Consider the following 12,689-nt stretch of genomic DNA (forward strand, 5'->3'; position numbering starts at 1 on the left):
GAAATTATTTCTTCATGACAACGACTTAAAGAGTTAAAAATATTTTTCTTCGTGGGGCAGACCTTCGAACGTAAAAAGTTATCTTCCAATTTCTGACGCGCCGTTCGGCATGTAGCCGTACTCGTATAAATTATATAAGTACTCGTATAAAGTATATACGAGTACCTAAAAATTTCTGTGCAACCAGTTTTAGACAGCGAATCGCATTACAGAGCTCAAACCACGACAGAAAACACAATGATGTAGACCACAAAGAACGGTTTGTCCGGGCCACTTGCCGCCTTTAGAATTTTTCTTTGCTTACTCTTTCTGGACTCAGTGGAACAAAGTTTCTCCAATGTGGCTCGATCGGCTTGGTGTTCAATCCTTCACGAGTCCTTTTCATGGTTTTCTATGTAAGCTCTGTCCAGCTCTTGCGTGCCGCTTTCCACAAAGTAAAAAAGAAAAGTGATATCTTAAGTAAAACGCGCTTGTGGGTTAGTCGGTTCATGTCAGGAAGGTGAAACTGCGTAGTAAGACGGAACAAAAAAAGAGACACGAAGAAACGGTGACTCGGTGGTGTCGTCTCTAAAGGTGTCTCCGTTTTGTTCACGTTTTTGTGAGCAGTTTTGCATTTAAAGAATCTAAGGCTTGCGTTGCTACGTTGAGCACAGATTGAAATCCGAAAAAAAAAAAAATTATCAGCCCTGATTTGTTTTAAATAGGGCGCTTCGCTCGTTGAAGACCCACAGTTTTGTTTGCAGTAGGCGTCGCATAAAAGAAAGTAATCCCTTATAACGCACACCTTGGCACACTCATAACGCGCTGGGGAACTTCAAGCTCATGAGCCACATCATACTCTTTGAAATCGCTGCTGGATTAATGAACCTGAAGCAGGTTATCGACGGTAGTAATATTTTCTTCCCTGAATCTAATTATGGCTTGCTGGCTGGAGGTCACATTCGTTCCGTTGACGATATTCGTTGTTCACAATTGATAAGCAACTGTTGCGTTCTCGAGGAAAACTCGAGAACGCCAACAACTGCAAACACGTCGTGGCATCAGTTCAAGGTACTGGTTGCAGCAAATTATTTGTTATCAGTTTAGCGGCTGATTCTTCGAATGGCCACCGGCTACAAAAATGAATGAACGAATCACTCAAAAATGTGCGTAATTACTTGGCCGCTGGTAGATAAAGTAGATACTCAGCTTAGCTCAGCACCCGGAGCTGTTTTGGCTTCTGAAATAAAGACGACTTAACAGAGAAAGGCAGCGAGTGAACATGCAAATAAAGAAGCAGTAAACAAAACAGCAAAATAATACATGCTGTATAATTCCTAGTCTTACTTGTCAAATAAGTTGACATGGTTTATGACGTTGCAATGTGATGACGGCTTCTTCAAACAAACTTTAATGATAAATGCTCCGAAATTTGCGTGCTCCCGAAAGACGCACACCATTAATTGCGGGTCATTAATTCAACTTAAGCTTTGGTGCTCAGTGTGCTGTGCTAACGACTGTTTACCTGAAGCGCGCAAGGATGTTTACAGCACTAGGTTTCTTTTCCGTAATTTCCTAAGAGCGGGGAATCCCTCTCTACTGTCGGCTCAGAATTGGAGGCTGAGATCTCTTTTCCGCATCCACTCTGCCGTTCATTGTTAGAGAAAAGCGGCTGTCCTTTCCTAGGGTACAGGACCCACGCTGTAGCTGGCGTTGTGACATTCGTGAAAAATCTTGTGCGTTAGGAACCGCCTCAAGACGGCAAGTATATTAAGAAATGCAATTGATCAACTTTTGTGAGATATACAATAATTCAGTGTAATATCTCAGTTGTGCGATTACATGCGCATGTGCAGAGCACGCGGGCTAACGCCAAAAGGTATTACAGGACATGCCTTGAACAACAACAAAAAATATGTTTTCGCTTTCTCTGTTCACGGCAAAAGAGCGATTCCGGATGTATACGAGTAACCGATCCTATGAATTGTGCTCGAAGCGTCTGCAAGCATTGCAACCGATCCAGTAGAACCGGAAGTGAAAACAGTGCGAGCGATCCGATCTAGGAATTAAACTTACAAGTACAAAAGCGAAATGGCATACATATTCATGCTCCACAGCTCTCTACACAGCGATACCTGATGTATTTATCGCCAGAATAAAGTAATTATTTTTGTACAGCGTTTCTCTTCAGCCAAAAGCCTGTTATGGAGAGTTTTCTTCTTGTTTTCACAACGCGCTTTCAGTAGGTCTTTGAAGATAACTGTTTTAAAGCTTTGTAGCGCCCCTATTTCTTCCTACTAGCGTGCGCACAGTACGAACAGAAACTGCCTCATGTCGGACATGTGTGCGTTTGCAAACACCACGCTATAGGAATGAACGCCTACAGTTACTTACCCCATGACCGGAGCAGCGAAACATAGCGGCAAAACAAAACCCCTTAAAAAGGAAGGAAAAAGAATTTGGGGACACTCAAAAACCGCCTTAACGGTACGACGGAGTAGCGTTAAGGGGTCCCTTCTGCGGCCTAGGGCGCTCTTTGCATATCACTGCGCAGACACGGGCACCCTTTTACTATGTTATTTTTCATAGTTTATCAACGCGACGTCGTTAAGGCTCCCGTTTTGCAGAAAATCCGGTGTCGTCGCCGGCGCTGTGGGGGAAACATCCCCAGAGAAGCAACCTGCGTCACGTGACCTTGTGACGTCATCACAACCTACCCTCCGGCTTGCGGGAAAACTGACCACCGTGGCAGGTGGCAGATAAATTTACGACTGGTCGAGAGAGGAATTGCTCGGGAAGAGCAATTCCTGAGTCTCACAAGCCCCACCGGTGGCAGCACCTGCCATCGCAGGGCAGTGGCACGCCGCTTAACCGCTGCACCACTGTACCAGGAGTGATATGAGGACACCCAGGGATCTATGAATGTAAAGTCTAGAATGTCCAATTCCGCATATATGAGCATTAACCCATTAACGCTATCCCCTCCATTTTTTATATTTATCTTTTATTATTTACCACAATACACACAAGGCCTCCCTTTAACCATGTGCTCGAGGTGACCGAGCACATGGTTGAAGGGAGGTGCTGAGAGGTGCTTGAGGGCTAGCGCACCCGGCTCACGACCCAAGGAAGTGCGGTTCGAGTCCCGGATCGACAGTTTTTTTCTTTTCAGCGCAATTATTTGTTATTTCTATTTTTTTTCTCAGCTTGAGGCATCTAGGAACAAAACCATGTTCCAAGGCTTGCACAAACCCCGCCCATTGATGTTGTGGTAACGGAAAACCTAGACCGCTGACGTAAGGTTATTATTATGAAGGCGTTTCGCTTAAAATATTTCGTGCTGGCCACGTACGGGCAGCACGCTCGTTTATGTATACGCTCCTTTCACAACTCGTCACGCGTGGTATACCACGCGGTACTTCGCCCGCAGTTCTCACTGCCTCTTTAGGACACGCTCAAGCGCGCAAAATGAGCCCGTTTTGGTCCGTTTACGTGAAACTGGAATTGCTCGGCAGGGTTTAGATGTGTAAACGTTCTGCTGCCCGTGCTGCTTCAAGTAGCAATGCTGAACATGCGATAGCTACAATAATCGTACTTCTTTCCTTTTGTGGTCACCGGTTTACAATTACGAGAATGTGCGAGGTTACATTTCAGCCCGGGCCACTTGTTTCGCTAAAATACTTACGTACGAAGACCTACCGCGGCGGCTAAGTGGTTTCGGCGTTCTGCTGCTGATCCCAAAGTCGCGGTATCGAATCCTGGCAGCGGCGACCGCATTTCGGTAGAAGTAAAATACAAAAGCGCTTATCGGCTGTGCGATATAAGTGCATGACAAAAAACCCCGCATGGTCTAAATTAATCCGGAGCCCTCTACTACGGCGTCCCTCGTAGCCCATGTTGAGCTTCAAGAAGCTGAACCCCCCTCCATGCCAACTTACGCACAAAAGGCGCGTACCGTTCTCTCAATGTTCAGCGTTAGTGCACATTAACTACAGCCACGAGCATAGTAGGCTCTAAAACAATGCGAAATAATGCGTCTGTTAGCTGTAGTCTGTTCCGAATGCTATTTGGTAACCTGGACGGAATAAGTGGGTTCGAAGGGACGCATCGATCAATGGCAAGTTCTGCTCTGTCGGTGCGAAGTAAGGAGACGCGCAGAGCGAGAACGGACACCTTTGGCTGCCCGTTCTTACTCCTACGCGCTCTGAAATTTCGCCGCTTCATCCACAAGCTTCTCAACAAGATGCGGACAATTCTGAGTCCACATACATAAAAAACAGGAAACATATAAGCACAATGAAACCCAAAAGGCACACCACTTACGAGAAGGTAACAGGCGCGCTGAATGCGGCTTGCCTTAATACCTTGATAGTGGTTAATCTTAGTTAATGTTAGCTGCATGCCCTAGTAGAGTCAACTACCAAAGCCGGTAGTCGGCGTTACTCACTTCTGTACGCCCATGCCTTGTTCTGCCGGAGTGCCGAGAACGTCTTGAGGAGGCTCGTAGAACAGTCCACTGAGAGCTCAGGGCTTGTAACTAGCTCCGAGACGATGGGAAAAAACTTCTTGATCACAACCTGAGCGATATCTCGGAGGTCAGCCTCGTAGCTCCTCGTGGCACTTTCCTCACCGGCGGCTCCGAGCACCAAAGCGGTACAAAGCAGCGCAACAAAAGTGCTCCTTTTCGTCATTGCAGACATGTTTTACTTCTGAGGCTAACAAAACCTGCGCGTATGGGACAGAAATGGAAAGTATTCTGAGGTAATAACGAGTAGCCCTCTACGAACTAGGCTCTCGTGGACCACCCAGGAACGCAGTCTCTCACGAACTGATGTGCCACCGGCACGCGTCGGCTCGCAAACACGTGCGGATTACCGCGACAGGAGCATGACTTTCGGCCTGGCCTTTACGCCGGTGTCAGGGAGCGGATAGGTAACACGCTCCCGTGTACCCTCCCTTTCCAAAGTGTCCGCTTTCGCACGCGTGCACCCTCGGCTTAATTGGCTCTAGTCGTCGGCCTCACGGCTTAGCAGAGAGTCTGCTTTACAGCGTCCGGCTGTCGAGGGTGTTTATTCCGAGCATAACGGGCGCCGGGCAGTATCCGCTACGCGGAGTGGACGCGAAGCCGCTTTCACCTCACAGGAACTGCCTGCGCCGGAAAGTGCTTTGAAGAGCGCTTTTCTGCGCTGAAACGGTCGAGCTCGAGCAGTTGTCGCGGCAAAAAGTTGTGAATGATCTGTTAGCTAGTTTAAAAAGGTTCTGCCCTCGTGAAATGGTCTTAATTTTGTTAATTTTATGTTATTGTCTTTTTCAGGCTCTTCCTCCTCGTGCTCTCTGAAGACTACTCATCGAAGCGTAATATAAGGTGGTACGGAAAGGGCGGGAAGGCTCCAAGGTGTGCATGATGTTATTAGCGCCAAGACTATAGATGCCGTCGACCGAGATTTTCTTTCGTGTCGGTGTGAGCCGAGGCTTTTACAGTGTTCTGTCCGTCTTATATGAATAATACCACTCCTGATCTGGCCGAAGTTATCATATTTTTTTTCTTTTCGCTGCTAAAAAACAAGCATACTAATCCACTGAAAACTGTAATTTCCGCAGAAAACCTTGTGGTTTTGGGAAGAAAAAGAGAAACGTATACGTTATGTCGAGCCGTGTGAGAGGTGCGCAAACATTTTTAGAAGTGTGGCCGTCCTTGGAAATGCTTCAACGCTCGTGGCGTGAGTTGCACTGGAGTTTCAACGCCACTCACAGGGTGGGGTCTCAATGTGATCTGTCCAGTTGCTTTCTCCGAAAGTTTCGCTTTGCCAAGACAACGTGTGAGGAATTAGAAAAGTGTCTTCCTGACCTGACCAGTGCACAGGCGCTTAACAGTGTCACTGCACGTTCTCAGCGAAGGGCCCGCTTGCGCGCCACACTGGAGCCTGCTGGCGACGTGCTGCCACAGCAACCGCGGCGTCGTCGACAACGGGCTTCACACAAACGAGCGGACGTCTCCTCCGAAGGAGCCCAACGAATATGCCTCCTCTGATCTTGTCGCGTAAAGGGCGCAACATCGCGGTCACAAGGACTACCCTCGCCGGTTCTCTCGCCTTCCGCGCTGGACGCTTAGCAGACGTCGATCGAAATGCTGCCCTCACACAACTGCATTGAGCGCACCATTTGTTCTTGCCACTAGACCTCCCCCTTTGCCCTCACTTTTGCTAGTGCAAGGCCAGACGATGGAGAGAGGAGAGGAGGGGGAGAGGGTTCCGCGAGGGAACAGGAGTGGGAGGGGGGATCTGCTACAGGTAGACCACGGAAGGCCATGTTTAAACGCCACTTCTTTGATTTCATTTCAGCCCAAAGAATGGGCTGCGCAAATTGGACATGAGTCTTCGCACGCGAAAGCCCGGCCTCCTTACAAAGAAAACAACAGGAAAAGCACGAACCGGTAAACGGTTTCGAGAAGCGTAAACCGCCCACGACCAGCCCGCTGCGTGCTTCTCGATAAGCCGGTAAGAGACGGGGGCAGAAAGAAGAAAAAAATAAACCCTCGGGCACACTTGGCACGGAAGGGAAACGGTGGTGGCCAAAGGACGCGCGGCTTTCCCAAACTCCAGTAAAAACCACTCTTCAGGCAAGGTGTGGTTGCATGTACAAATAAAGCTGCTGCCTACGTGACGGAAGAAGTAGCGAAAGAGTGAGAGAACGCATAGAGCACACGACCTCCGCAAGATGTTTTTTGATTACGGGACTGGTATTTCCCCATCGCAAATAAAGCACACGGAAACCATTTGCCGTCTCGAGAAAATGAGTTTCCAAGTACTAGGGCATGCATATAACAACCTTAGATAGAGCCGAGATTCGGGGGGGGGGGTGTCACACTTCAATTACCTTTCCGTGAAGGCTGTTGTCGAAGTATCATTCCACATTCCACATAAAAAAGTAAAAAAGAGAAGCTCCGTGATTGAAGTTCTGTATTTCTTCTCTCGTGCTCTTTGTCGCAGGTGTATAGACATGCGACCGCGTGGTATACCACGCGGTTTTTTCGGTGTTCAGTAAGACCGAGCCGCGCCTAGCTCACGTAGTGCAGTCCACTCGACATGTAATTGCAAAAGCAAATATTCTTGTTTACGGTGAGACGCAAGGAGCAGCGCCGACGGATGAAAGGAGATGCGATCTCTGTGAGACGTGATATTACAAGACCCGTATTCCCCCCCCCCCCCAAAAAAAAAAAAAAAAAAAATTGATGCGAAGAGGATCACGTACTGTGATAGTGCGTTGAGGAATCGAATAGTCAACCATTACGGTATGTATAATCGTCTCTATATATTTTAATTGAGTGCTTCTGAGGAAATGAAAGGCGCAATAACACGGGCGGCTATGCGTTTCGCTTCTAACCTTCCGCCGCTGTCCGTCGGCAATTTGTATGTGTACGCTGCGGTAGCGGCTCATTCATTTTTTGCCCGTGCGCGCGTTCGTGAACTCGAAACCGGTCTCCTGGCTTCGTCGGTGCGATGCACTGCTAGCATCTAGCGTCAGCTGCGAAGTAATCTGCCGAGCCTCCTTAGCTTGATCTGTCATTTTTTTTCCGTAAGGAATCGTTTGCGTGGAACAGCTCCATGGTGTGAACACAATTGTTTCTGCTCTCTTAAGTGGCATGCTGTCGGCGAAGTAATCTGCACGAGATTTAGACGCAATTCTTTTCTTGCTGTTATTGTCCGCATGTAGGAAGATACGGCTCCGGTGATTGTGGCTCGCATAATGCAGCTGCTCGGACATTGTTTCTTTCGGGCTGCTGTAATCTTGCTTGTTTGCATGGAGTGGAGGGAACGTGCTTAGGTTACCATAAACCGGCTCTCTTTTCTTGCGTTTTCTGTGAATGAGAGATCGTCGTCTTGCATGTGAGCTGGCTTTCTCATCACGTTGGAAACTTTTTACGGCGTCTGCTTTAGGGGTCCTGTTCAGAGGCAACCCCGACGTCGGCGGCGGGTCGGGAAAAGCAGGTTGCCCGCCTGCCGCCTAGGTCACGTGTCCTTGAGACATCATCACAACCTGCCCACCTTACTGCTGAACGGGGCCAGGAACCTGCCCGTCGGATTGTGAGCAAAGTGCCCACCGAGGCAGGTGGCAGTTAAGTTAATTATTGGTCGCGAAGCAGTGGCGCATCGCTTAACCACTGCACCACTGAGCCAGAGTGGTATCATGACTTCCGGCGCTCTATGAATGCAAAGCAGAGAATTACCAATTCCGCATATATGGGCGTATAAGTAGAACCTAGGGGACAGAGAAGGCGTATTTGCGCGGGAGGCATCTCCAATACATCCGCATTGTACTCCTAAGGTAGGTTAAGCGTTAGGTGAGGGTGAAAGAAAGAACAGAGTCTATGTCTGCGAAGGGATACGCAAAGGGGGTACTGAAGGGACCCAATGACGCTGTAGCGTCATACCCTTAAGGCGGAGCTCAAGTGTCCCCCCAAGTTTTTTTATCTCTTGATTTTCTCAAGCATTAAAAGGGGCTGTTGTACTTGTGCCCAGACGTCTCAAGCTCATGCTACAAGTAAGTCACGAATAAGACATTAAGGAAATAATGATAAAAAGATCGAATAGGAGAAGCGGGTAGCCCGAGTTTTCGGCTGAAACTGCCTTCCTCGCGAATTTTTCGGACTTGACGTGGCACGGAATAAACTGAAAAAGGCTAACGTGCTTAAGACAGGAAAAATGACGTGGCAGTAACATTATTCCACCGTTTGCATTTGCCCTATTTAGTAGACATTAGTAGAAGACAATAGTTCCCATTCAGCACCGATTTTAAGAAGAAGACTCTTGATTGCTTATTGTTTGATCCTAAGCTAAGGACTACCATGGTATTATATCAATGATTCATAGATTTATGGCTCATAATTAAGAGCGCGCCCCGCCGCGGTGGCTCAGTGGTTACGGCGCTCGGCTGCTGACCCGAAAGACGCGGGTTCGATCCCGGCCGCGGTTGCCGAATTTCGATGAAGGCGAAATTCTAGAGGCCCGTGTTCTGTTTGATGTCAGTGCACGTTAAATAACCCCAGGTGGTCGAAATTTCCGGAGCCCTTCACTATGGCGTCCCTCATAGCCTGAGTTGCTTCGGGACGTTAAACCCCAATAAATCAATAAAGCAATAATTAAGAGTGCACCATGCTTTGCTTGAAGTGACATGCTGTTGTAAGTTTTTGTCGAATTGGACTCTCTGTGCTACAATTGTGTTGTTTCTTCCTTGTCGAGCATGAGTATGATTTCCTTTATGCTTGCACTTAAATGTAAGATTTTGGGTCCGGAAAGGCGATGGCGCTTTGTCAGGCATTTCACTGTATTTTCGCCAACCCCCTATACACTGTAAACTCCGTTTTCTCGTCTGAATACAGTTCTTATCTTCTTGACTGCTCGGTGTGCTTCTGAGAAAAAAAAAAAGCATATTCAGTCCGAACAGCGACCAACGTAATGGGGGAAGAAATGCCTGGACGTGTACACAACCGCGCCTGACTGAGCGCTGAATCGCTTCGTTGAAAGGAGGATAACGAGAACGGCGGCAGCGACGAGCGTAAGTAATCCGGACATGTGACCACTCTCTTTTTCCTGCCGAGTGCTGACACATGTTTTTCCTAGTGCATTTTGCCAAAACTGACGCCCCACGTTCCTCTTTATGGTGCCCGCGGAGTGTTTTCCCCGCGCAGTATACAAAACGCGCGCTAAAGCGACCCGGTCATTGTTTCCGAGAGGGAAGGGGGGCTTTGCGAAAAATAAAAATAAAAAAAAACGGGTGACGGATTCTTTTAAGTAATTGCCCCCATTATTGCGGGGCCCAGCCACGTGCTACCCGACTCCAAGGATAATGACATTCAGTGGGACTTGACAAGGACGTTAAGATCGGGAAGGCCGATTATACGCGCTATAATAGAGGGAGTGAAGTTTTGTAGGCGCTGCGCGCGAATGGGGCCTCTTTGGCTCCGCGTTTAAATCCAGCGAACCATTGCGGGCGGGACCTTTTGTTTTGACGCTTGAGCTGACAACCCACACGTGCTGAAGGGGAAGACAAAGAAGGGAGAAAGCTCGTTTGGGGCCGTTCCATTCCTCACTCGTCAAGGCTCGATGGGCACAACGCGTTGCACAATTTGCTCGAAGAAATTGCCGCTTTTCCGTGATTTGTCTCTCTCGCGCGCTAAGCTCCTGGCACCCTCTTTTAGCCTTTCGCTCTCTCCCTCTCCTGAGCGATCGTATTACCATACACTCACGGCCTTTTGCGACGCCAAGCCACGGCTGCTTGATTTTTGTCTCACGGGTCTCCTAAGACGCATTCAGTGCCACACGAGAACTTCGAAGGATATAGCCAACAGCAAATAGTTACGCGGAATATTTCGGGCTTAGCGATCTCCAGGCCACCCGCCAGCTGGCATTCGGGTAATAAAAAGTTAGCATACTTAGCCTTTTGCTGCGTATAAAGCACAAATAAAAGCGGGGAAGCTGAGGAGAGTATAGCCCGGTCCAGGAGGCGAGCAAGGCCAGAAAAATATTTTGCGAGTCCCGCTGAAAGTTACTGCGGCAGGCCACCAGCCAGCGGGCGTACCGCGGTAAATCGGATGCGAGAAAACTATATCGGAGGGGGATGGGTATATAGTCAGCGCATGGGAGTAGGAGAGGCCAGGCTGGGTGAGCTCACGTTTCCCGAAGACAGCATGCTCGTTGGCATTATCTCTCCATAGAACATTCACGGAAAGCGCCGGCTACAATTGATGGCGTTCGCGCAACAATAGTGGCGCATCTCTTCCACCCCGAAGAGCACGCACGAGTGGCTGTTTGTCGGCAGTCTGCGAGATACGAGGTCTGTTAGAAAAGTATCCGACCTTTGGCCGAAGAAAAAAAACTGGCATAACTGGAGCGTTAGAAACCTAATAACCTTCAAATTAGTCTCCTTGGGGCTCCATATACATCTCCCAGCGGTGCTGCCATCGTTGGAAGTATTCCGAAAAGGCCCTTTTCGGAATGGAATTTAGCTCTGCTGTCGTTGCAGCCATAATATCCTTTCTTTTCTGAAATCGCGCTCCTTTCAATGGCCTCTTCATATTAGGAAACAGCCAGAAGTCGTAGGGGGACATATCAGGAGAGTAAGGAGCCTGTTGAACTACAGGAGTCTGGTTTTTCGACAGAAAAGTCTGAATCAAATGAGAGGAATGTGCAGGAGCAATGCCGCGAGGGATGCGCCAATTTCTTGTTGACCTTAATTCCGGTCTCTTGCGCCGCACAGCACCACGTAGGCGATGGAGGACATCTCTGTTACTCTTTAGTCATTCTTTGACCCTGTAGGGTGCGTACTCGTGGTGTGCCACACAGAGGGAGTCAAAAAAGCAGTCAGCATCACTTTGACATTGCTGCGCACTTGGCGGGCCTTCTTTGGTCTTGATGACGTGGAATGCGTCCTCTGTGACGACTGTGATTTGGTTTCCGGGTCGTACCCGTACACCCAAGACTCGTCACTAGTGATTACGGCGTCGGTGAAGTCAAGGTAACTGTTTGTGGAATCCAGCATCTCCTTTGAGACTTCAACACGAAGCTGCTTTTTCTCCACTGTCAGCAGCTTCGGCACGAATTTCGCTGCCACTCTCTCCATGGCCAAATCTTCGGTGGTATTGGAATGTGCAGAAAAGTTGCTGATGTCCACCTCTTCCGCAATTTCTCGGATAGTCACACAACAGTCCCGCATCACCACAGCGTTCACTTCGGCAATTACCTGGTCATTTCGGCATGTTGATGGCCGACTGGAGCGTGGCTCTCTCTCCACGGATGTGCGGCCGTCTTTAAACCAGTTGCTCCACTGCTTAATCTGTGTGTTGCTCATAGCATCATCACCGAAAGCCGTCTGAATATTCCGAATGGTTTCAACTTGGCTGTGGCCAAGTTTCTGGCAAAATTTGAGGTAGTAGCGCTGCTCCTCTCGCTCCGCCATTTTCCTTGCAACAAAAAACCGACGAGAGCACTGCGCACTGCCTCACTCAAACGCTGCTTGCCAGCGACTGACGCTATCGGCATGAGGGAAAAAATTCGTGCATGTGCCCGAGGGTTCAAGGTTGACTGCTGTAAGCGCGCTTGTTTCATATCCATCAGGTGTCCGCAAAAAAAAAAATAAAGTCGGATACTTTCCTAACAGACCTCGTACTTCAGTGCATAGCAGACTGCTTGGCTAGCTCGGATGAACGCTATACACTTTAAACAGAAAGCAGTAAAAAGGAAAGAAGTTGTCCACTATTGCACTCCCTTTTGTATAAGAGAGGACAGCTTAGTCCCTTTTTGCTTCCATATAGGCGTGTTCATGTTTAAAGTGTGCCTGCGAGCGGTCGTTAGGAGCTGACTTTTTTTCCGCGCTGATTGGCACACCGCGAACGTAACTAGGACAGGAAGGTAATGACTGCCTCATCTCAGCTTCGAGCAGCATTTAGGTAGCGCATGTTCTTCTCTCCGATTTGCTCCAGAAAAGCGAACCAAAACGTCATTTACAGCTCTTACTTCTGAGCTTAATAAAATTTGAACACATATGCACATCGAGGTACCACCGAAACTGCAAAGACAGTGTGTAATGGAAGCATTAAATTATCGGTCGTATGACCAACTTAGTCACTCTGTCGCTGTGAAAACGCTGCGAATTCGGTATGAGGGTGGGTGGCGTTTTACGGTTCTCTAGCAAATGAACGCGGTTCTCTAGTA

General features: G+C 48.5%; 1 protein-coding gene across 1 annotated transcript in view; it reads right to left on the minus strand.

The window, feature by feature from the left end:
* LOC149352987 (nose resistant to fluoxetine protein 6-like) overlaps positions 1 to 5,019 on the minus strand; it is a 61,661-nt gene extending 56,642 nt beyond the window's left edge. The window contains exon 1 of the mRNA XM_089582196.1: positions 4,427 to 5,019. Coding sequence (XP_089438322.1) covers positions 4,427 to 4,679 — 253 coding nt within the window. The 5' untranslated portion in view covers positions 4,680 to 5,019. The remainder of the gene's footprint in view (positions 1 to 4,426) is intronic.
* Positions 5,020 to 12,689: the final 7,670 nt, after the last annotated feature.

This window comes from Amblyomma mixtum, chromosome 3 (assembly GCF_055824585.1).
Source record: "Amblyomma mixtum isolate Tamu chromosome 3, ASM5582458v1, whole genome shotgun sequence".
Taxonomy (NCBI): Eukaryota; Metazoa; Arthropoda; class Arachnida; order Ixodida; family Ixodidae; genus Amblyomma; species Amblyomma mixtum.